This window comes from Ambystoma mexicanum, chromosome 12, assembly GCF_040938575.1.
Source record: "Ambystoma mexicanum isolate Mex_15411 chromosome 12, UKY_AmexF1_1, whole genome shotgun sequence".
Lineage (NCBI taxonomy): Eukaryota > Metazoa > Chordata > Amphibia > Caudata > Ambystomatidae > Ambystoma > Ambystoma mexicanum.
In genome coordinates this window covers 225,985,488-226,010,514 of record NC_090936.1, presented here as the reverse complement: position 1 = coordinate 226,010,514, position 25,027 = coordinate 225,985,488, and the positions used below count along the sequence as shown (strand labels likewise).

The window sequence follows — 25,027 nt, the reverse complement described above, 5'->3', positions numbered from 1 at the left end:
CGTCATCTCCTCACCCACCCGCACTCCGATTTTATGATTCATGCAGTCCGGGGGCTGGGGAAATGCCTATTATGTCCGCTGGTGTGGGTAAAGCCACCCGGTTGTGTCTTTTGTATGAAGAACGCAGGATCTTTCCAGGATCAGGGCAGGAGCTGTGGGTGAAAGCGTCCTCATGCCATGAGCTCAAGCCACGCCCCTCATTGCAAATGTTCATATGAGTGGGGCGGGTATGGAGGGATTGGTCCCCACCGGGGGTCAGGGGAGGTTGGCAAAAACGAGGAGAGCGCACGCCACAGGAGCCGCTGAGATGGAGGGGTAGAGCGGACCCTGCAGCTCTGAGCGCCCCCTGCCTCAGTATCTGGAGGACTCAGCAGGCCTTGGGAGTGCCCCCGCCATAGAAGCATTGGGCACGCATAGTGTGTGCCTTCTCAGCAGAGGTGCCACAGTGGGAGTCAGCTCGAAGTATATACAGGGGCCGCCACCCTCGCTCTCCTCTCCAGGGAGAGGCACCGGCTGGCCCATTGTTTTGCCTCCCCCGGGGCTCACCTCCACCCCACACGGGCATCACATCCCTCCAGCGGGCGGCCACAAGCCTGTCGCAAGGATGTCGCTGGTGTGGCGGTCCGGAGTTTGGGCAGCCCCCCAGCCGCACAAGGCGTTCAACGTCCGGGACGGCAGCAGTCAGAGACGAAGCGAGCATGAGCCGGATGGGCCCACGCTGTCTTATGATCCCACGGTTCCCCCGCTGTCTGGATCAGCTGTCGAGCTGTTGGGCTCCAGCCCCCGCAGCAGGTGTTCCACTCAGCCTATCGGCCCAGGACTCAGCCAGTCGATCCCCACACCTGGGCGGGATGTAATCCCCGGGTCTCAACACTTTCTGTCTACTGTGTTTGCCACCATGAGTGAATGTGAAGGCCCGATGCACAGAGCTCTCACTCTAGACAGCCATCTTCATAGCTGCTCAACAGTGCCCCCTCAGATGGTTGTATTTTCGGGTCGAAAGTGCCTCTATTTGTGCCTCCAGAAGCTCCCTCATAACATAAGCAATTAGCAGAGGCTAAACAGTCTTTGTCATACTGGGGCACGATACAAGTTATCATCAAAACAAGGAGAGGTGCAAGGTGAGAAAAGCCCACACCTAACAATCCCTCAAATGGGTTTAAAAAACCTTTAAATATCAGACAAAACTATGTTAGGGGGCGAATCAATCTAATGCATCATAATGGATGCCAATCAGAAAGCAAATGGTTTAGGGGAGCATAGTCCCTCAATCAAACTCATGAGGCAGTGAGTACACAATATGAACAATTTTATTTTATCAAAAACAAATTTAAAATGCAACCAAATTGCCAGAAAAACACAAATCAGTAAGAGACCATTATTAGATAATCGGTCAAATAATCAGTGCAACAATGGAACAGACAGGGTTATGTCTTGTGGGCTTCTAATGTCCAGCCCCGTAGGTTGTCACCAACAAAAAGTGTCTTGTGCTGTGCAAATTCAATCAGTCGAACACAATCAAACACTCCACTCATACAACTCTGAAATCACTCATACTCATTCTATCATACATCAAATTATACCAACATGTTTCTTTCGTGTGGATCTGATTGAAAAATGGGTTGTTGGTATTCATGATTTTGCTCCGTTCAAATAGCTCCATATACAGATTGGCAATACTGGGTGCCAGAGTGGCACCCATGGCGGTGCCCTGGATCTGCTGGCAGAAGCCTCCATTAAAATAGAAGTAGCTCTCTACCAAACTCATCTCTGCACACCAGAGTATGAAAGAGATGGGGGTAGTTCCTTCTGTGTGACCCATTAGTAATTTCTCTTCCAGCATATCAATGGATGCCCTCTGTGGGATACTAGTGTATAATGCAATCACATCAAGGCCCAAAAGGATTTCTGTAGTAGGATCAAAAGGGGCACCTTAAACTTCCTTTATGATCTGCATTGTGTCCTGCACATAGGAGGCCATTTTGCGAACCAGAGGTTGAAGAAAGGCGCCTGCAAACCAGGATAGCGGTTCGAGCACTGAGTTCACTCCATTTACTATAGGTCTGCCTGGAGGATCCTGCATAGACTTATGTATCTTGGGTAAGGTGTATAATTGAGGTATGCAGGGTTTCTTTTTTGTGAGGAAGTCAGCTTCTTTGCAGGAGATCCAACCTCTCAGCCTCGCTTTTTCAACTTTGAGACTAATGGTATCTTGAAGTCTCTTGGTTGGATCAACTGCGAGATGTCGGTAACAGTTTAAGTCCAAAAGCTGCTTGTTGCATTCCATCACGTAACCGGCCCTATCTTGCAGGATAATTGCGCCCCCTTTGTCTGCCTTGCAAGATACAAGTTCACAGTCCCAGTGGTAGTGTCTCAATTAGGAGGTTTCTTAAATGAGAACAGTTCATAACCCAACGAAAGAAAAACATCTGGTTCTCAAACCAAAATTTCATATATCTATCATGAGTGGAAAATAACCTTTACCAGTTCAATGCATTTCTCTTTGTGGTAGTAAATTAAGGCAGTGGGTCTCATTACGACCCTGCCGGTCCAGTAACAACGGTTCCAATAAGCCTACCAGCACCATTGTTACAGGACCGGCAGACTACAAGTTTGCGGTGCGGATGCCCACCCGCCCCGCCAGTTCTGAACTGGCAGGTGGCACGGCACCTGCTCGCAGACTTTCACGGAAACACTGGCACCATTATCAACGGTGTCAGTGTTTCCGTGCTCCCAATTGGTAATGGGGTATACCATTTTACCGGCTCCTGACTTCCCAGTCCGGTGTGGTTAGAATCCCCCACTGTTACCGGCAAGCCAGGCGTCGGAATAAATCAGAACTGCGATGGCAGCCTGCCGGTTTTACTGGCATGGCTACAGCCGGAGTTGTAATGAGCTCCTATGTCATTTTAGTTTATCATCCTTAGTGATGGTATACTTTGAAAGATATTTAAAACATTTTGTCTATTTAAAATGGATCTAATTTTACCATCACATACATATTATGATCCCCAAAAATGAAGAGCTTCAGCTTTAAACTTTTGGATGTTCTGCCTCTGGGCTAACATAGTTTTGGCAATGGACCATTGGCGGAAGGAGGTTATTTGGTGGAATCCGGGGAAACACCTTTGATGGTCACTTTTATTTATAGCAATTGAATAGGAAGTTAGTTGTACCAGTGATAGTTCTCTCCCCATTATAGAATCTGATAAATGATCTATCAACTGAGGTTCTTGAGTTGTATTATTGTCATTGGCTGAGCCCGAGATGCCACACTCACATGGAATAGGAACCGTAGATTGAAGAAACAGGACAATGTCACCATGGGCAGTCCCCTTCTTCTTTTTCTTTTTAGGAAAGATTTTCACCACATGACCTCCCCTGAGAATATCACCTGATTTTCCCAAACTGAGGCATCTACAGCTGGATCATTGTGTGTAGAATTTCCTTCAGGTGGTTTCAAGACCGTCAAGGAAATCTACAAAGGAATTTTCTTGATCCTTTTATTTTTATTTGTGCCTGCCAACTTCTTTTTTGGATTTATGGAGGTAGGAGGAACATTGAAGAGCACCTTCAGCAATCTTTTAGGAGCTTTATTTTTCCTGTGGCGCCTGCTTGAAGAAACTGAATTTAAAGTTGACGGTTTCACTTGATCGTCGACCTGCATAGATGAATTACTCATCATTGGCAGAGATAGTACCAACCTTGAGGCTACTATAATAGACCACTCAGGTTGGTTATGGTCGGTCGACTCAGTTTGAACATAGGTTTTTATAATGGGCCTCCCCAACTTTTATAATGGGACTGTCACCAACCACTGAGGGAACTAAGGTAAAATCCATAGACATAAGTTTCCCTTTTATTAGATCCAAGGAGTCTTTGTTCATTTTCATTTGTTCAAAGATATTGTCGCAAAGCCTGACTAATGAGTTGAAAACCAAGTGCAAGGTGGCAATAGGGATGGGGATGAGGTTGTTACCATCTGACGGTCACTAAGTATGTGGAGCCCCGGTATAAAGTAGGGATGAAGGACCTTGTTGGGGAAGAGGGGAGGGACAGCTAGAATACTGCTAAAAAAAGACATAGGCTATTGAATTTTGTAAATCAATATTTTCTTGGGTTGGAATGCCAAGAGGATTAACTATTGTAACACAAACCTCACCAGTTATGGGGAGGGGAATCCTCTGGTAGTGGCTCACTTATGGATGGGTCATTTTCTCAGGACAGGTCGTGGATAGAAAGGTTGTCCTCAACATTGATCGTCTGTGGTGTTTTTTCATAAGGAACATCCAGCGCTGTTTACTTTGAGAGAAAATATGTACCTATTTTAGTTCCAGATGAACCCCCCGCCAAGAGTGTAGTTGAGTTAGAGGGTGGGTGGGCTTTTAACAGTTGACATAGATGCCACTGATTCAGTTCCTCTCTATTTTCCTAATAAACCCTCAAACTTGCTTTCAGCTAACAATTCTGAGGATTTACTTCTAAGGGCATACAGGATTTTTGAGGAGCTGTATCAGTGGCATACACAAAGAAACAAACAGCGAATGTGGAAAGAGGCTGAGCCCTTGTTACTCACCACTCCCAAGCTCCCACTGTGCATGTGCTTTGCACACTCTGTTTGCTTGGGAGTCCCAGCTCCTCCTCCTTACAGAGCTTAGCCGCTTAATTGGGGAAAACACCAACAGATTTGAAATCCTTCTGGCAGATGGGCTTCCAAGTTAGTAACGATCTCTGCAGAAACTGCACTTCAGTTGCACTTGTGTTCTTTAATGGATCAACACCAGTACATTACTTATATTTGGTGATCTACCCACGGAATGCCTTGGAAATACTATTTTTCTAGGTATGCAATCAGTAAGATGTCCTTCTGAGTCCCAAAATACTTCTGTTGTAGGCACCTTAGACAGAGGAGGGGATCGCCTTGTATACACACTATCAGTCATATGTATCACATCTATAATTCCAGAAGTACCTACACTTCTATAATGCTGGCTAGTTTCCCATTATGTACAGTCAATTTATAATCCCCTCCCAGTGCTTTCACAAATAAAGAGAATGGGATTTAATCTAGTCGTTTTTAGAATATAGCCCCCACTGAATTGTGTACCCTTAATATTATTGTATGCATTTTGTCCCCTGGATAAGACAAATTGTTAATTGTTACCAGGACTCCCTTTGAACTCCCTCACTTCACCCCTACTTCCACCTATCGGCAGCAGGCTGTCTGGATAACTATACAAAACGGGGCCAAATTCAAAGTTTTCCTTCTAGTGCATGAATCCATCCATGGTAAGGATCGTCTTCTCTCAAACCCTTCAAATCCTCTTACAGCCTTCGCTATGCCTCCTCCACTGCCCTTGTGTCACCTCACCCACTCTGTTCTTCCTCTCGCTTCTGCTCTTTCAATCTTGTTGCTCTTCTTACTTGGAACTCTCTCCCCTCCACTATTCAAAGAACGGTCCACATTGATGTATTCAAAAGCAAATTGAAAGCCCACATCCTTGTTCTGAGCTAGACACTTGACTCATCTTTCCATCCTTACTACTTACACCTCCCCTCACCGCTAACTGGACTCTTCACTCTCTTTTCCCCACCACAGTAGCACTTAATAGTTTGAGGTCACAGCTCATGCTTAGCTGGCGAGATTGACTACCCGCTGACACTTCCTTGTCCTGAGTTTGTCCACCATATTGCTCCCAGTATGTGTCCAAAATAACCCCTCTCAAACCCGGTCATCATGTCACTCAAACTCTCCCCACAATAAGAGGCCCACTGTCTCATGTTTATCTGCTATATTACCTTTTATATGCTCCTTTGTGACCAAAAAAGCTTGTTTCTCTCTATTTATGTATGCAAATAAATAACAAAATATATATACATATATATATATACTAATATATGAATTTATTTTGGCTGTCTCACAGACTGGTGGGCACCCTCTTAGGACTGTTAAATTCTACCCAAAGGATCTGGTGGGCATCCCTCAGCAAGATGGCATCAGCTTCCCCCACAGCCTGGTTATTATTTTCTGTATCTGGGCCTTTCTGCTGTCTTTCCCACTGAAGAAGACCTGGGACTTTAACTCCAGGTTAACCTCTCTTGCAGTGTACTACTAGTATTTGAAAAATTGGTCCAATGGGAAAGTATTCTATTCCATTTTCCTCTCTGTTGTTGACAATTATCTCCTTCTTCCCATCAATCATTCAGTGAGTGAGTGGGTGAGTGAGTGTGCCCAGAATCTATAGACTTGAACTTTTATGGAGCAGAAACCATACTGCTTAGAGGTGTCAATCATTTCTCCAAACTGATTGGTCAATGTATGCAATTGGACAATGTTCCAAATGTGACATCACACTAAACCATCTCTGTGCTCATTGACATATTAATGAAGAAGGCAGTCTGATAGGAGTAACTTCCGAACTTAGTTCCCTCCCAATCGATGGGATGGCATCTTGGAGATTTTGAAATTAAACAACATCAACTTTCTAAAACATCATATTCCACACATGTATTCATGTTACTAATCGGTTCATCAAATTATCCTCAAATAATTTCATTTTTATTTTGGTACGACACATGGAGGATAAAGTGTATCTATTGAAATGTTTACTCACTAATACTTTTATACAAAAAGTATTTTTCCATCTCAAAGTAAAAGGCTTGCCAGCAGGGATGATATATGAATCAATAACGTTCAACGTTTCTGCTTGAAACTATCCACATTTGTGAAATTTGCATAATTAACATAATTTAAAAATATATTGTTTGCATTCAGCTGATAGGGCTTTTAAAGCTGAACATTAAAAAAAAGAAGTCTATAGGACATTTCATAAAATGTTATAAGCAATCAATTGATTCCTGATGCAATTTTGGTGGTGCTTTTTTTTTTACATATTTACAAAATGTTACATGCCATCTCCATTAACTCTGTCCAGTAACAGAACATCTTATGTCCCATACTGTCTATTCAGGGCTGGGACATTGTATGACTCATGTGGATTCTTGGTCACCATGGCAAATGTTCTTTTGAAGGCAGGGTGGCAGAGTTTTTTATTGGCTTCTGTCCCTCCTCCTTGAGTGATTACAACCACTTTGTATAAGTTATGGCAGAGTTTCAGTCTTGACACCTGTCAGTAATTTCCTTCTGGAGGGACTGCCAGATGTCAGAACATGCTTACGGGATAGGCAACTGCTGCAGGGAGCCTATTTATTGTATATGTAGGGTATTTTTGGCAAGACCCTATGGCAGATGGAAGTTGTAAATGGATGCCCTTGGTTTTTATTACTTAGGCATGTCTCTGTGAACAAAGATCCAAGTAGTCATAAGGTTTGATGGTGGCCCTCTAAGGCCAGTATTCACACTACTTTCATGGGAAAGCAATCCCATGAGCTGTTGCTTGTTGTGGGAGGTCAGAAAAATGTCTTTTTCTTTTCTTGTCCGAAAGCTGTTGTTTTTTCAATGCAGCCTTTAAAAGTCCCTTTTTTTCTCCATGTTGCAATTGCTGCTTTAAAACAGAACAAAATTACTTTTTTTGTTGTTGCAAACACATTTCTGCCCAAAGATACACATTTTTTATATTTCTGTATGTTCCTTTCTACAAAGTTGGTTCCCACTGCTGTAAAGCAAATAAACACAATACAAGGACCAATTATGATTTTCCTTTTCTATCAAATGCTGTGCTTTTCGTTCTCAGATTGGACTGTTTTCAATTTAAGTTGGTGAATACTTTCTGGTAAGTGGAAGGGCTAATTGTCTTGGCTTTATCAGTTACTTTGGAGATATATGCATACTAAAGGTGGGCTGAAACACATTCCTTTGCACGTGTCATTTTTCAAATGTTGTGCACAGGCTACAGTTCACGTGTTTGTTTTTAAACTGGTCTTTTTATTTCTTTACATACCGTTCTCTGACAAAGCTTTCCCTACACTCCACTAGTCCCTGTGGTTTAAAGCTGTGAATATAAAATTGTCTATCATCAGTTTAGGAATAATACCAGATGTTGTAGTGCTGAATCATTTTGAAGAGGCTTAGGATATACAGGTAAAAATTAAGAGGTCAGGCGAGGCGTGGGGAAACCTGCAGGTAACAGAAATCTCAGATCGAAAGGGAGCCACAGACACATGTTATCCATTCCAGAAAGAAAATAGCATAACCTACGGCTGGACATGGGAGAAAGCACGGATGACCCAAGTTTTCTCTTCATCCACAGATGCCAATGTGTCATCCCAGAAAGTCAGAAGAACTTTTTGTGTTGTATGTTTGTGACAGAAGCCTGATTGATAGCAAACAAGCATGTTATTGTCCATTATGTTGTCCTTACCTGGGAGCTAGCAAGTCTCTCCAGCATTTTAATGGCCTGTGAGTATTAGAACGGTTGAGTGGGGATTTCTTCTAAAATTGATGCGCTAGCAGTCAGTGCGTTTTCAAAGTGATAAGCAAACATAAAACATTTGAAAACAACGGTGAAATAAGCCTACAACTAATGGGGATTCAAAGGAATGGCACTGACTGCAGTCCGAGATGAAGCGCTGAGAATTCGAATAACATAAATGCATTACAACTACAAAATCCTAGGTATGCCAAAGGTCACACACCATAGAGTGTGTGTTACATGCTATAAAGCTGATTTTTTTCAGTCGCTTCGGGCCATAGCAGCTCATAACAGCCTGCAGCCTGTGTTGCCTTCAATAAGGGTACATAGTTTTTATGATCTGGGAGACCCTGCTTCGGTCAGTATTATGAAATATCACCTGTTAGAAGCCAGGTGCTCAGTGAAAGGAGGGGACAAATTAAAGAAGAGCAAAGTGTGGTTGAGAGAGACATTCATGCGAAAGAGCTGGCAGGCGAAGGATCATTTAGCTCATGGCTCAATAACAGGTAACAGAGACCACCAGTGCACACCTGTCTCACCAAAAAAGATGCATATTCACCACCAAAAAGGCAGATTGAGAGGGGTGGGGTTGGCAATGGTGGCGAAGAGGGGAGTAACAATGGCAGAGAATGCAGAGGAGAAAGGGAACACAGGTGCTTTCAGCCAGAGTCATCCAATGTTCTGTTCAAGATGACTGCATAAGTGCTAGGTGCTCAATGCTAATACATGTAAATCAGTAAGAGTGGCAAGTCTGATTCATTGTAGTAAGGTCTGAGCAATGCACACATGACAACAACTAGTAGGTGGTTGAAATACGTGTTTTTATTTATAGGCTTCTCATGGTAGTGATTGGACCAACTCCTATAGGGGCTCAGAGGTAGCAATACAACACAATGTTAGTAAAGGGTCAACATAAAGCAACAGGGTTTTCCAATGTTCTTCACTTCCTATGCTGACAGTATAAATCCTAAGGTTTAACCGGGTCTAATAATTCCTTGTCACACCTGGGCCTCCCTAAATTACAACACAGGACTTTAAGGATGTGTCCAGTAGATAGTTTAAACACTGTACTTAATTAAGTCCTTAGCCCCCTGCCTACCCTAAGTTACAACACAAAATGTTCTATGGATGGGTAACTAAAGAGTTCAATGAACCTATTCTTAAATGCACAGGGCTAGGTAATGCAACAAAACAAAACATTCTTCTGGGAAGAAACTTCCTAGTTACCCAAAGTTTGGACACTTATTCTCTCAAGACCCTGCCTAGGTTTCTGGCTTCTGAGTTGTTTTCTTCTCAGAAGGCACCTCGTCCTCTGGCTCTTCCAGGTCGTCATTTGTGTTTTCAACAGCACTTATGGCTGCGCTTGTGGGTTCCTTCTCCGATCTTTGATATTTCAGATCATTAGACAGGTCGCTCGTAGACCTCAGATTCATATTCTTAGTTTTCACTGATTCAGGCTCCTGCAGACCATCAAATCCTCAGCATTCACCTTGGGATCTCCGAGATCTTGGATTTCTTAGCATTAACTTTGAGATCTCCCATAACTTGGGTTTCTCAGCATTGACCTTGGGATCTCCGAGACCTTGGATTTCTTAGCATTCACTTTGGGATCTCAGAGACCTTGGGTTTCTCAGCATTCACTTTGGGATCTCCCAGACCTTGGGTTTCTCAACATTCACTTTGGGATCTCCCAGACCTTGGGATTCTCAACATTCACTTTGGCATCTCCGAGACCTTGGGTTTCTCAGCATTCACTTTGGGACCTCTGAGACCTTGAGTTTCTCAGTATTCAATTTGGGATCTCCCAGACCTTGGGATTCTCAACATTCACTTTGGGATCTCCCAGACCTTGGGATTCTCAACATTCACGTTGGGATCTCTGAGACCTTGGGTTTCTCAACATTCACGTTGTGATCTCCCAGACCTTGAGTTTCTCAGCATTCACTTTGGGATTTTCCTGACATCCATTCAACAAACCTTCCTGTCAGTCTTTTTGCCTGCACACCATTTTCCAGAGTAACTGCTGCACCGCTTCTGAAACATGTTTTATCCCTTCCCAGGTAGTGGTTTCTGCATGTATCCTGGAAACGGCTGGAAACTTGACTGCTTTGGGGCATTTGTCTGCCTTTCTTTGTGTCACCGGCCCTTTATACTCTTTCAGGGGTCATGATAATCCTGTCAGCCTTTGGGATTGGTATGGGTCACTATAGGTTGTCTCTTGATTTTAGATTGCTCTATTGTTTGTGCCCTCTCCCCGCCCCCAAACAGATTTTCAAATCGGCCCAAAGGAGTCTCTCTGCATGGGATAATTAAGTGATTTATATCACCTGTTCGTTGTGCCGCATTCTATGCGCCTCACAACGTTGAGGAGTCTTGGGATTCTTCCTGGGAGTGTTCATACATTTGTGGCATTCTGTGGCGCCCAGAGAGTGACCCTCGGTGTCTTGATGCATTGTGATTTCTAACCACGGGGATCACAGTTATTCCCTTCTTTCGGTCTGTGACTTTGGGAACTGCTTTCACTCTGTCCCTTGAGTCTTGTGCTTATATTAACAAATGCTGTGCAGCTCCGTCAAGGCCTTACACTTGTGTCCCTCTGCCTGTCCTTTCTCAGATGGACTCTTAATGAAGTTTTATCCCGCCTGGCATCTTCTTTCGTAGGCACGTCTTTAGTTGAACTAATTAATGTTTCATATGCTGCCATCGTAAATCATGGTTCACGCGTGCTCTTGCACATTGCGCCATGACATCTCGCCCTAAGAAAAGCATACCCAGCAACGAGACGCGTGCAGCGCAAACAGTTAAACGCATTTTAGAAAGCTGGGGTTTCCTTATGAATTCGGGAAACCTTCACATGAGCAAGTAGGGGGGTAGCTTGGCGGTCAACGAAGACACAACGGGCGGCAGAGACCTGATGCACTGAGAACATTCAACACGACTCAAAAGACAGCAACGATAAGGGCTGTGCACGCTGCTTGGCACGCGCGAGTGGCGACGTAGGACTAGTTTCTGTCGACATGAATAAGCGTGTCATGTATCTGAGAGAAATAAAACATGTAGTAAACGGGTAATACCGTAGCGTTATTTTAACAGGGCAATGCTGCTCTAATTGAACCGTTGATTACAAGATAACGTGTTTAATATTTCATGCAGGGCTGCTTTTGCCTACAACCGGCGTAACCCGATAGGAGAAGAAGCAGCGGGATGGCAGCCAGCTTGAATCAGCTGTCACCGAAAGCTCCTTGAGGGTTTACAAGACACGATAATTGCCCTCCATGCTATAATTTGGGAAATTGAACTGCTGCTGCCTTTCGGTCGGGGACATGTGGTGACTGTTGCCATGTTTTTACAAGTGACTTGTTTATCAATTTAGCCCATGTGCATGGGATTGGAGCGTGCCACTACGCAAGTGTCTTTTTTTTTTTTTTGCGGCGCTTTTGTGTGCCAGGCTGAGTTCAGGGAAAGGCGCACTCTCAACGTGTAGTGTGGTCGTGCCATGGACCCCCGCGCTCTTCTCGGCCTCCTGTGCTGGTGATTACTGGAGCAGCCGCCTGGGTAATTAACACTGGAGCTCAAGTCGGGGGTTTGACTAAAGCGGCCTGGAGCCGGGATGGAATTAGCCGCCAGTACCATTCGTAAAATACGGCAGGTGAGGACCAGGAGCCGGCTGTACTCGCTCACCGCGCACACACCTCATCCTATTAGCCCCCTCTCCATGTCCAGCCAAACCTCTGCCTCCAACATGACGGAAGCGCCCGCCTCACAGCCACCTGGTAAGTGTATCCTTCCACATTAATGCCTTGTTTTTCTTCACGGGGTCTGATGAGGGGAAGAAGCAACAGGCTTTTTTTTAATTTAATTGGCGCAAAGGGTGAAAGAATTAACAACAGGAATACGGGTTTATGATCAGGAAGGTGTTTCCCTGTCATACAAACACACACGAGACGCACGTGAGCGTTGGGCTGACAGCGGACCCTGGTTCTCCCCTTAAACAATGCTTTCGGGGTCATCGACTAAATTATGTTTTTTAATACCTCGTTAAATCTCTGCCTACTTGTATGTGAGATTATGTAGAATTTGAGGGCGCCGAGCCACGCACGTCAGCCTTTTGCCTACTTTAATGTGTGCATGTTGATGGCACTAAAGGGGTGTCTGATGAGCGCCCTTTTGAAGCACTGGGGAAAATGCTGTGCTTTGCTGTATGCGTTCCAATGCCTAATCTAGTCAAGGCAGGCACACAGTGTATTGTGTATATTTACAGAATGTGCATTCTATTATCTTGGCTGTGGCACACAAGGGTCTGCAACCTTTGTTTCCATCTCCAAATGTTTTGGACTACAACTCCCATCTGCCCTCCCCAGTATAGTGAATGGTGAATCATGGGAGAAGTAGTGAAAAAACATCTGGCCAGCAGACCACTTTCAGAGACTGTATTTGAGAGCTCTGATGGTAGTTCTGATTGCATAGATTCATAACTGCGTAATATATGTGTCCTATATGTGACACAATGTTTAGTGTGCGTTTTTTGTTTCTACTGAGGGCAATGGACCACATTGATATTGATTTGTCACATGTTAAATAAGCATACTTTTTATACAATGTGTATGGAAACACATGAATGAAGAAAACAGCAGGAGTGCACACTCTTGTGGGGCTCTCCTGTCCCCTGCACACCCAATTTGTGTTGTATGTACAACCAAACATTCAGTTACTCACATACTCAATGATGTAACAATTTTGACACTAGAAATGTTCTTAAATTGTTTTATAGAATCATAGAAGCAATTTGTACTTCAAAGTATAAAACAACTTAATCCTGTGGCAATGTTCTCAATTTGTATCAGCATTGAGTTGGTAGCATAACTCAATATCTGTACATTTTCAATTTCCAAAGCTTGAAACTTTGGAAATTGAAAAAGTGTGTGTGCAAGATTAGTGGCAATTCTGAACCGATCTTCCAGTGAGGTCCAGCAGTACAAGAGGGTGTTGTACGTATGTATGCGTCAGGTTTGATAAAGCACAATCCTCTGTGGGAAGCTACAGAGGAATGTGCATCCATGGGTACAGTACTACGATACCCTAAAATGCATATATTTAGAATGATAGAATGAGAGTTTGATTTCATTGGTATAGAGATAGGGGATTGTGTATGTCTCAAGGGGTGAGAACATGAGAACAGTGCTTCCCTATCACGCCGGAGAGAGTGCTGCTGATTTGCTATATGTTCTACAGAGAAAAGCGAGACTGCCTGGGTCTGTCATCAAATAACCCTGTATTAGGACACAAGAAGGACAGAGACGGTTTTATCTGTCCCTGCCTATACTTGAACCTATGAAAAAAAGAGTCCATAGGCAGCCCATTGACCTGTTCTTTAGGAAGGTACCCACTCGAGAATCCGCAGCCACACTTTAGCCTAACTTTCCAAAAGTCATCCAGACGTGGACCCCTTGCTCACTGTGGTCAGAGAGGCACCGCTCCACCTCACTGATGATGCCCAACAAGGCTGAAACACGTGTATAGGGTTACTGTTCGTACTCTTGTTCAGAAGGGAATTGCCATAGCATTTCGGTGCTGGACTGCCCATTGGGGCGAGACAAAGACTGATATGCAAATGGCTATTTCCCATCTGTGAAAGGTACAGTGAGCTAAAGTGTGGCTGCAGACTCTCGAGTGGGTACCTTCCCAAAGAACAGGTCAATGGGCCGTGTTCGTTCTCGCAGAGGGGCGCCTATAAGACTATTTTTTTTGTATACTTGGACCTATTAGTCAGTGTCGGTGTGACGTTAATCTAATAGTGTATAGAATAAGAAGATAGTAATTTGTTAGTTTATCAACTTATTTTTTTCTTTCATTCATTGATGCTTGCTTGGCTAGTGACCCAGGCATTACTGTGTTCGAAGCTAATCGTGGTGTGAATAGAGTGGATATCGCTTGTTAGAGGCCCTTACTACTGAAGAAATTAAAACATGGGGTAGGGACAATGACCAACCAGTATTAGAGCTAAATTATCACTTTATTGGCCATACTGGAGGTTGATGAACCCAAGTTAAAAAGTGGTCTCTAATTATAAGACTAACACAATCTTGTGAAGACTATGCCAGGGGGAAGGATGCTAGAATGTCTTAGTCTACCTCTGGTATTAACGTGATTTGCAACAGAAACCCTACTGCCGTCTCCACACATGTGTCAACCAGTTTCAGTGGCCTAGGTTCTAAATGCCACCTTCCTCAGGGCTGTCTTCATGATATGTTTTATTTGAAATTGGGTGCTCCCTATTTTTTGATCTCGGGAGGTCGACACTGTAGGATGGGAGAGTTATATATCAAAAAAGTAAGAACAGGTCGACTACTCCTTCCTTTTTGCTCCTGAGTATCTGCATTCAGTAAAGGGACAGTCTGGGTAACTTAGAGACTGTTGAGTACTCCACTCTGGTTTACAGATTTAGAATATTTCATTTATTTCAATATATTATAATACATTTCTTATGCACCTAAAAAAGACCTCCAATCTGGTCAAACATTTTTTTAAATATAATTATACAAATGAACAAATCTGTGCAAAAATTCACTTTCATTCTTGTGTCAAACAACACACCATACCATCAATTTAGAGATAGACAAAAATCAGAAAAAGATAAATCAAACAACTCATTAAATGGAAAACACTGCTTTTGGGGAAACCTGCTATTTGGAAATTTTAAGGAATAGAGATCTAGCATGAATAACTATAATCATTCCTGCATAGTTAAATGCAACCATTGTCTAAGAGAGGCAGCTGTTTCTACTTTAATTGCTTATGAAACAGCCTCTCTGCATTACTGTAGAGTATTATTTTAGGGTGTGGTTGATATTACAACTTCTATCATACACCCATTTGTTCTCAGTAAGTAATGAGAAAAAGGAAAGAAAAAAAAGATGACACTTCCTTTTAGTCAAGTCGACATATGTTTCGGACATCTAGACCCATACAGGTCACTCTCACAATGCTGTTGATCTTGCAAATATAGGCCATCTTCAGGACAATAGAGGTGATTTGATCAGGTAGTATATACTTCCCACAAATGTGTTATTTATATTGCGATCTACAAAGAAGATCAGAAAAGGTGCATTAAAAAGATGAATATTTAAAAACATTTTTTCCCAAAAAGTGATTTCATAAGAGTAGTGACTGCGGCATCTATTTCATGTACCACCGCCCTAACTGACCTGTCTGTTGCTCTGATTGCTTCGAGACATTGAGGAAAAATTCATATGACTATCTGGCTGCTTGATGGATAGTTGATCCGGAGGGCGTGATAATTGGCACTATCTATAAATATGTATGACCCATGTCAATATTTATTTCATCGGGTTCAGTTTACTTTGTTATTGTAATAAATCTACACAATTTGTTCAACCAAAAGATTTACCTTACAGTGATACTCGGAAGCAGACTATTAAGCTGTCTTCATACTGCAACTTTTGTTGATAATCCCTGTTGCATGTGTTTGGAGCTATCTTCCCCACACTTCATTTGAACGCTGTGTGCAATGTTTCACCAGCAGTCTAGTGCAAAAAACAAGGCAACATTTCTAATTCGTTGTTCTGTAATCCCCTTATATCAGTATATAAGGTCCAACTTTTAGCTTGTTTATTGTTGTTTTAAGCCAAGGCTGTAACTAATCGCCATGTCTACTGTTTTTAGTTCACGCAGCGTCATTCCTTCAAAGTGACACACAGGTGTACACTATGCCCTATATAGCAGTTTCAATTTCTTATATACCTTATGCGTCTAACAACAGACTGCGGCGTCCCCTAACACCCAGCTGCTTTTAGATTAACAGACTTTGGGGGCTTACAGACCTCCCTATTCACTGTCATGTGTATTCCAACCAAATGTAATGCCCCCGGCTCCCCGATGGTGGGCACAATATTTAGCTTTCTCATTATTACTATTCCAAAGGTAAAGAGAACCCCCTTACCTTCGCAGCGACACATCCGGATCCTCAGATATTTCAAATGTTATCGCAGTTTGCTTAGTCGTTACGCTTTTAATGCAGACGGATTGAAAAAGGGACGTAGGATCACGTGATTGTGCGTCATATGATCCAAGCGACGTGATAGTCGCCAAAGAAGATCAACTCATATCTAAATTGTCTGGTCTTTTCATACTGCTGCAAGAGAAAACTAGTGAATGAACGCATTCACATAATTATGTTGGTGATGTTTCAATAACTGGGAAAATCAAAATTTGCTGGTTCCACATGTTGTATTAAAGAAACAGAGCTTACTGCTTACGCGTTTTGTAAACAAAATGACCCAATGTAGACAAAAGCGAAAACAAACCGCCAAATGCACATAATTAATATGATGACCAAACTCTTGTTGTATTCTTTTTGGTAATTTATTTTTATTTTATGACATGCCGTACTCTGCCTAAATTGCAAAAAGAGTGATTTTGTGGACACGTCATTCAGAAGGGCAGATTACTGCTTGCATCGTCTGTGGTCAAGAACCTTAGTTCTCATCCATTTGTAAATCCCAATCATAGGCCCTTTAGTGGCACAAGTTATATTTGTTGCATGACCTCAAGAGTGCTATTATATTTGTAGAATGGTACCTATGGGTGTTTTTAACCAATAACGGACAGCCAAAAAATGTTCTTCCTACATTGGGTCGAATACATCATACTAAATGGTAAGTACCACCATTAAAATAAAAGTACCACCATTAGAATAACAGCCAATGGGTAAATGTTTAGTCTACAGGAACTCAGGCTTATTCACAGAAATACATTCCATTCCACTGCCAGGTTTAGTCCTTGTTTAACAGAGTTAACATCTTATATCCATTTTTGTCACATTGTAGCAACGTGAGATCTCTATTCCCTCCTCTGGGGGCCGATTTCACAACTTGAAGTTCACACCATAACATTTTGGTTGCTTTATGCTGTTTTTTAATATAATGGGCCACCAAATGTTTGTTGTCGATTTTGTTCCTTATGCACGATTTGTGCTCGCATATTTGCTGTCTCACCTGTCGTTTAGTCTTCCCGATGTATACTAGGTTACAAGGACATATAATGACATAAACCACCCAAGTTGTTAAACAGTTGGTGAATCCTGTCAACTGGACCACTCGATTCCCGAATGTGATCTTTTTCATGTCTTTTGTTTGAGGACAGACTGAACATTTGCCGCATTTGTGGTGACCGGTCACTGGGGGTAAACCCCATAATGTACTTTGTACTTTATTGGCTGTGGGCTGTTTATTGGCTGTCGGCTGAAGCAGATAAGTATGTAGCAAGTTGTCCTTTAAGTTCTTCTGCCTTTTAAAGGCAAAGCGTGGTTTAGAGGGATTAAAATCCTCTTTTTTGATCATATCCATGTGTCTTAAAATGACTTTCCAGAGGGAGCTACTGATGGGGCTGAAAGTGCTAACACAAGTTTTTTTTCTAGGAGGGTTTTCTGCATCGGGTGCAGACAGGTTTCCCTGTTCATGTGCTGGGCTCTTTTTTTATGCCCACTGTATAGTGGATTTTGGATAACCTCTATCTTTTAATCTTGTTTTCAAGGTCATTCCGTGCGACTTATAGTCTGCTATCTCTGAACAGTTTCTGCAAATTCACAAGAACTGGCCAAAAGGAAGACCTTCTTTTAAGCTTTTTGGATGAAAGCTAGCATCGTTCAGTAGCATGATTATATATAATATATATATATATATATATATATATATATATATATATATATATATATATATATATATATAATACCTTTTTCAACTAACTACAAGGGACCAGCATAGGAGCCACATTTGCCCCCGATTTGGCCAACCTCTATATGGATGATTTTGAGATCAATTCCATATACCACACCAACAATCCGTTCAGTTTTAACATCCAAGCATGGTACAGATACATCAACAATGTATGCATGATCTGGAGAGGCCCCATAATTCAACTCCTGGAGTTTCACAAATGGCTTAACATCCAAAACCCTTGTATTCAGTTCACCATAGAATACAACAAAGACAGAGTGCCATTTCTCGATCTAGAAATGATCAAAGCAGATCAAGGCTTTTTTGGAAACAGTGTTATACAAAAAGCCCACTGACAAAAACATGCTACTGAACTATGCTAGCTTTCATCCAAAAAGCTTAAAGGAAGGTCTTCCTTTTGGCCAGTTTTTGCAAATTCGCAGGAACTATTCACAGATAGCAGACTATAAATCGCACGGAATGACATTGAAAACAAGATTAAAAGATAGAGGTTACCCAAAATCCACTATACAGAGGGCATAAAAAAAGAGCCCAGCACATGATCAGGGAAACCTGTATGCACCCGATGCAGAAAACCTTCCTAGAAAGAATGACATGTGTTAGCACTTTCAGCCCCATCAGTAGCTCCCTCTGAAAAGTCATTTTAAGACACTGGGATACGATCAAAAAGGAGGATTTTAATCCCTCTAAACCACGCTTTGCCTTTAAAAGGCAGAAGAACTTAAAGGACAACTTGGTACATACTTATCTGCTTCAGCCCACAGCCAATAAAGTACAAAGTACATTATGGGGTTTACCCCCAGTGACCGGTCACCACAAATGCGGCAAATGTTCAGTCTGTCCTCGAACAAAAGTCATGAAAAAGATCACATTAGAGAATTTAGTGGTCCAGTTGACAGAATTCACCAACTGTTTAACAACTTGGGTGGTTTATGTCATTATATGTCCTTGTAACCTAGTTTACATCAGGAAGACTAAACGACAGATGAGACAGCGAATATGTGAGCACAAATCGTGCATAAGCAACAAAATAGACAACAAACTTTTGGTGGCCCATTATATTAAAAAACAGCATAAAGCCACTGAAATGTTATGGTGTGTACTTCAAGTTGTATAATCGGCCCCCAGAGGAGGGAATAGAGATCTCACGTTGCCACGATGTGAACAAAAATTGATATACAATGTTAACTCTTTTAAACAAGGACTAAACGTGGCAGTGGAATGGAATGTATTTCTGTGAATAAGCCCGAGTTCCTGTAGACTAAACATTTACGCATTGGCTGTTATTCTAATGGTGGTACTTACCATTTAGTATGATGTATTCGACCCAATGTAGGAAGAACATTTTTTGGCTGTCCGTTATTGGTTAAAAATACCCACAGGTACCATTCTACAAATATAATAGCACTTCTGAGGCCATGCAACAAATATAACTTGTGCCACTAAAGGGGCATATGATTGGGATGAACAAATGGATGAGAACTAAGGTTCTTGCCCACAGACGATGCAAGCAGTAATCTGCCCTTCTGAATGACGAGTCCACACAATCACTCTTTTTGCAATTTAGGCAGAATACGGCATGTCATAAAATAAAAATTAATTCACAAAAAGAATACAAGAGTTCAGTCATCATATTAATTATGTGCATTTGTCGGTTTGTTTTCGCTTTTGTCTACATTGGGTCATTTTGTTTACAAAACGTGTAACCAGTAAGCTCTGTATATTTAATACAACATGTGGAACCAGCAAATTTTGATTTTCCCAGTTATTGAAACATCACCAACATAATTATGCAAATGGGTTCGTTCACTAGTTTTCTCTTGCAGCAGTATGAAAAGACTAGACAATTTAGATATGAGTCGATCTTCTTTGGCGACTATCACGTCGCTTGGATCACATGACACAAAATCACATGATCCTATGTCCATTTTTCAATCCGTCTGCAGTAAAAGTGCAACGACTAAGCAAACTGCGATAACATTTGAAATATCTGAGGATCCGGATATGTCGCTGCGAAGGTAAGGGGGTTCTCTTTACCTTTGGAATAGTAACAATGAGAAAGGTAGATCTCGCGCCCACCATCGGGGAGCCTGGAGCATTACATTTGGTTGGAATACACATGACAATGAATAGGGGGCCTTTAAGCCCCCGAAGTCGTTTAGTCTAAAAGCACCTGGATGTTAGTGGACACCGTTGTCTGTTGTTGGACGCATAAGGTATATAACAAATTGAAACTGCTACATAGGGCATAGTATGCACCAGTGTGTCACTTTGAAGGAATGACGCTGTTTGAACTAAAAACAGTAGACATGGCGATTAGTTACAGCCTTGGCTCAAAACAACAATAAACAAGCTACAAGTCCAATCTTATATACTGATATACGGGGATTACAGAACAACTAATTAGAAATGTTCCCTTGTTCTTTGCACTAGACTGCTGGTGAAACATTGCACACAGCGTTCGATTGAAGTGTGGGGAAGATAATCCCTGTTGCATGTGTTTGGAGCTATCCACAAAAGTTGCAGTATGAAGCCAGCTTAATAGTCTGCTTCCGAGTATCACTGTAAGGTACATCTTTCTGTTTAACAAATGATGTAGATTGATTAAAATAACAAAGTAAGCTGAACCCAATGAACATGAGTCATTCATATGTATAGATATGGCCAATTATCACGCCCTCCGGATCAACTATCCATCAAGCAGCCAGATGGTCATAAGAATTTTCCCTCAATCTCTCGAAGCAATCAGAGCAACAGACAAGTCATTTAGGGTGGTGATACATGAAATAGATGCCGCAGTCACTACACTTATAACATCACTTTTTGGAAAAAAAATGTTTTAAATATTCATCTTTTTAATGCACCTTTTCTGATCTTCTTTGTAGATCGCAATATAAATAACACTGTATGTGGGAAGTATATACTACCTGTTTAAATCACCTCTATAGTCCTGATGACGGCCTATATTTGCAAGACCAACAGCATTGTGAGAGTGACCTGTATGGGTCTAGATGTCCGAAACATATGTCGACTTGACTAAAAGGAAGTGTCATCTTTTTTTCTTTCCTTTTTCTCATTGCTGGGTGTATGATAGAAGTTGTAATATCAACCACACTGTAAAATAATACTCGTACAGTAATGCAGAGAGGCTGTTTCATAAGCAATTAAAGTAGAAACAGCTGACTCCCTTAGACAATGGTTGCATTTAACTATGCAGGAATGATTATAGTTTTTGATGCTAGATCTCTATTCCTTAAAATTTCCAAATAGCAGGTTTCCCCAAAAGCAGTGTTTTCCATTTAATGAGTTGTTTGATTTATCTTTTTCTGATTTTTTTGTCTAGCTTTAAATTCATGGTATGGTGTGTTGTTTGACACAAGAATGAAAGTGAATTTTTGCACAGTTTTGTTCATTTTTAGAATTATATAAAAAGATATGTTAGACCAGATTGGAGGTCTTTTTTTAGCTGCATAAGAAATGTATTAAAATATATTGAAATATATGAAAGATGCTAAATCTGTAAATCAGCGTAGAGTACTCAACAGTCTCAAGGTTACCCAGACTGTCCCTTTACTAACTTGCAGATACTCCGGGGCAAAAAGGAAGGGGTAGTCGAACTGTTCTTCTCCATTTTTTCATGATATGCTTGCAAGGTAAATCTGCTACAGTATGGCTACAAATACGTAGGATTCTCATATTCTGTGTCCAGCATTCCGTTGTAATAGTGGAACAGTCTCACCTCAGCCTTGCTTAAGGAGACATTCAGACTGGCCCTGCAAAAAAACAAGGAAACAGTGTCAATGGTAGGTGTGTTTAGCTAACTTGTATTGTGTCCGTTGCTACTGAAAAAATATTGAATATGAAAATAACATGTTCAAATCAATTCACAATGAAATCATACAATCTCATATTAAAGCACAATTTACCATGATAATTTGATCAGGAGATATTTGTATGTCGTTTGGCTCATGAAGATCAATTTGACTTCAACTTTGTTTATAATAAAACACACAATGTAATAAATTCACTTAAATTATTCAGCTAAGTGCTTGTATCACTTTCAATGCAAATACATATTGCATTTTGATTGAGAGCACTTGTTTATCCATTGGCTAAGTTGTCCGTTAGTCAGCGAGCTCATGCTTCAAAAATATATACTGTTTCCTAAAACAAACCAGCACTTTATTGTATTTGTAACAATCATCACTAAAGAAACACAATCAGTTAATTTCAAGAATGGAGTCCTGTTTTTGATGTATCCAGTCTAAATATCCTTGTAGATTCTGCTTGCCTGAGTATTAATGACCAGTTGCCTCCTGCTTTTGTTCAATGTGTTGTAAACCAAATAAATGGATCTACTTGTAGACTTAATTCACATGATGTTCTTTTCCAAAGCAATGATAGTGTTTTGGATCGCTGTGATGTTTCTCATATATTCAAGACATCTAACCTTAAGCTTTCTAAGTGTCATCTTAAACCACAGATGCATTGGATGAACTAAACACAACACTTGGTTCCACGATGGATAAACTATCATAGTCTATAGTTTGAATTTGGGGCACTGTTCACATTGACTGTTTTGTGAAGGGCATATTGGCATGCATTGTAATTGAGAAAGCAATAAAACACATCTGGTTTCTTTGAGAGCTAAGTGTTATTTCTTGGGCTAGAAAAATATCTAGGATGGAGTATTTGCTTAAGATTATGAGCTTGGGTAAATATCATTTGTGCATATTTCTTGTAAATAATTAGTTACATTTGTATCCAATGTTTGTGAAATTATTTTCTTAATGTGTGGTTACGGGTGTCATTTTGGGTAATGAAATAAACCACTCTAAATGTCGGTTCTTTCTTTTAGGTTGTAATTGTTCCTGTCTTCATTTATTATTTACTTCAACAAATGCACACTTCAGTAGTTTGTCTTGATAGCATCTATGTTTTATTTGTAAATCACATTGTTAGCTTCGTGTTCACAAATCAGTTGATGCGTTATAATGTCCTTTGGCTCTCAAAGGTCTACCTTTGGGGGTATTAATGATCACACTGGCTAAGGTCCACATACATTTAGCTGCAGATGATGTATGAAGGAATGTGCTTTTGTTAGCATGATCCTCAAAGAATATTTCCACAGCTAGTTGTTGTTGTAGGTATGTTGAATTTTATACTTCCAATTCAGATCCACTCTATATTAGAAAACATTTATCTACATAAACAATAGCATGTTCTTGCAAGTTACAACCCACTTTAGTTTGGATATGTGTTTGCTTAAAAGTAGGACATGAAGGACCCTACTCCGCTGAGAATGGGTCTGAGTGGCAAAAAACTGATCATGTTCTTATGGTTCTTAGACAAAAGGTACATGGCAGCCCTTTTAGCATATTTTACATGATGACATTGTTTCTCATCCTTGACTAATAGTATACATTCATACCAAAAATACAATTTGGACAATAGCTTATGGTATAATTCCTTGGTGGTATTCTGTCTGAAAGATTCATAATAGGCACTGTTACTGAGGCTTTTACTATCATTGTCAGCATTACCTGATTGTTCATACTTACAATTTTACCCCCTCTACGGCTTCCTTGATAAATACCTCTTTGTCTTCTTTTAGTACTTTCAGTGCAAGTTCTTCCTCTTTACGTAGTTTACGGTGGCATCTTGTAAGTGTCCTACCCAGTTTCCTTGATTCCACTGTCCTCTTGTCCATAAATGTGCAAACGTTACTATTTGTTGGCATTAATGGAGAACATTTAGACTGTATTTTAAGATTGCTACTGATCTCGATGTCAAAGATTATATCCAAATCATGTTAAATGTAATGTTGACTGATGTCATTTTCTGTATATAAAGTCACAAAAGTATGGAAGAAATCCAATTGTTGCACTGGCAGATCTGTAATTTTTCTACCTAATGGCACATCTACTTTTTCAAGAGGTTGATTATGAAAGTATTCTTTAAGCTTGACTTTTCTTGTATAATTGAAGAGATCAAAATAGACCAGTGTCATATCGAAACCTCGAATAAATAAGATTCTTGCATGTAGAATCCCATCTGGATGAATCATAAAAGCATGACAAGATGAAAGTCTAGGAAACAATGTGATGAAAATATGGCAGCAAAAATCCTTCAAATCATTGAGAAAACTCTGCCGGGACCATGCTAGCATGAACAAACTATAGGCCTCATTCTAACTATGCCGGTATCCTAGCAGCAGAGCCATCAGGATACCGGCAAAGGTTATTACCATTTCTGGCACTGGATCCAGTGGCATTGGCGCCGTATCACGGGCACCAGAGAGACAGTGTTAATCCCCACTCATTGAGTCTCATAGGACCTCATGAGGGGATTTGCCATCATTACTGGCAGCGGCAATGCCAGTGCTGATGGCTTTTCTCTGCTGGTAGGGCACCTGGATTTTCTCTAGCTTTTAGCTGGAGGTAACCCAGGTACCCCACCAGCAAACCCAGAGTCGGCCTGTCCCGAAAAGTGCTGTTATCCATGAATACTGGCACTTTTCTACCAAACTGGCCGAATAAGGCCCTATGTCATTACCAAAATGATGCATGAACAAATCCCAATTTTAACAGCACCGTAATGAACAACATTATCATGGGCAAAGCCCCACAACATGCTCACCAGTCTCACTAAATCCTAGAGTGAACAGTCCCCAGCACAGAGAAAGATCTGCATGAATAAACATGTTGAAGAATGGAAATGAGCATGTATAATTCACAACATTATCAAAGCTAAAATTTGTTAAAAAACATAGAGATTAAAGATACCAACAATATTACAACCCAATGTGAACAAACTCTATCAAGGAAAAACAGCATGATAAACAGCATAATAAACTCCCGGTTGATTAAACCAGTGGAAAGAACAAAACCCAGAATTACC

General features: G+C 41.2%; 1 protein-coding gene across 2 annotated transcripts in view; it reads left to right on the top strand.

The window, feature by feature from the left end:
* The first annotated feature begins 11,836 nt into the window (after positions 1 to 11,836).
* The window catches only part of ANO2 (anoctamin 2), a 2,341,832-nt gene continuing 2,328,641 nt past the window's right edge, over positions 11,837 to 25,027 (top strand). For both annotated transcript variants that reach the window (XR_011281759.1, XM_069628333.1), the window contains exon 1: positions 11,837 to 12,145. Coding sequence is in view for 1 of the 2 variants with exons in the window: in XM_069628333.1 (XP_069484434.1) it covers positions 11,983 to 12,145 (163 nt within the window). In the remaining variant the exon portion in view is untranslated. The remainder of the gene's footprint in view (positions 12,146 to 25,027) is intronic.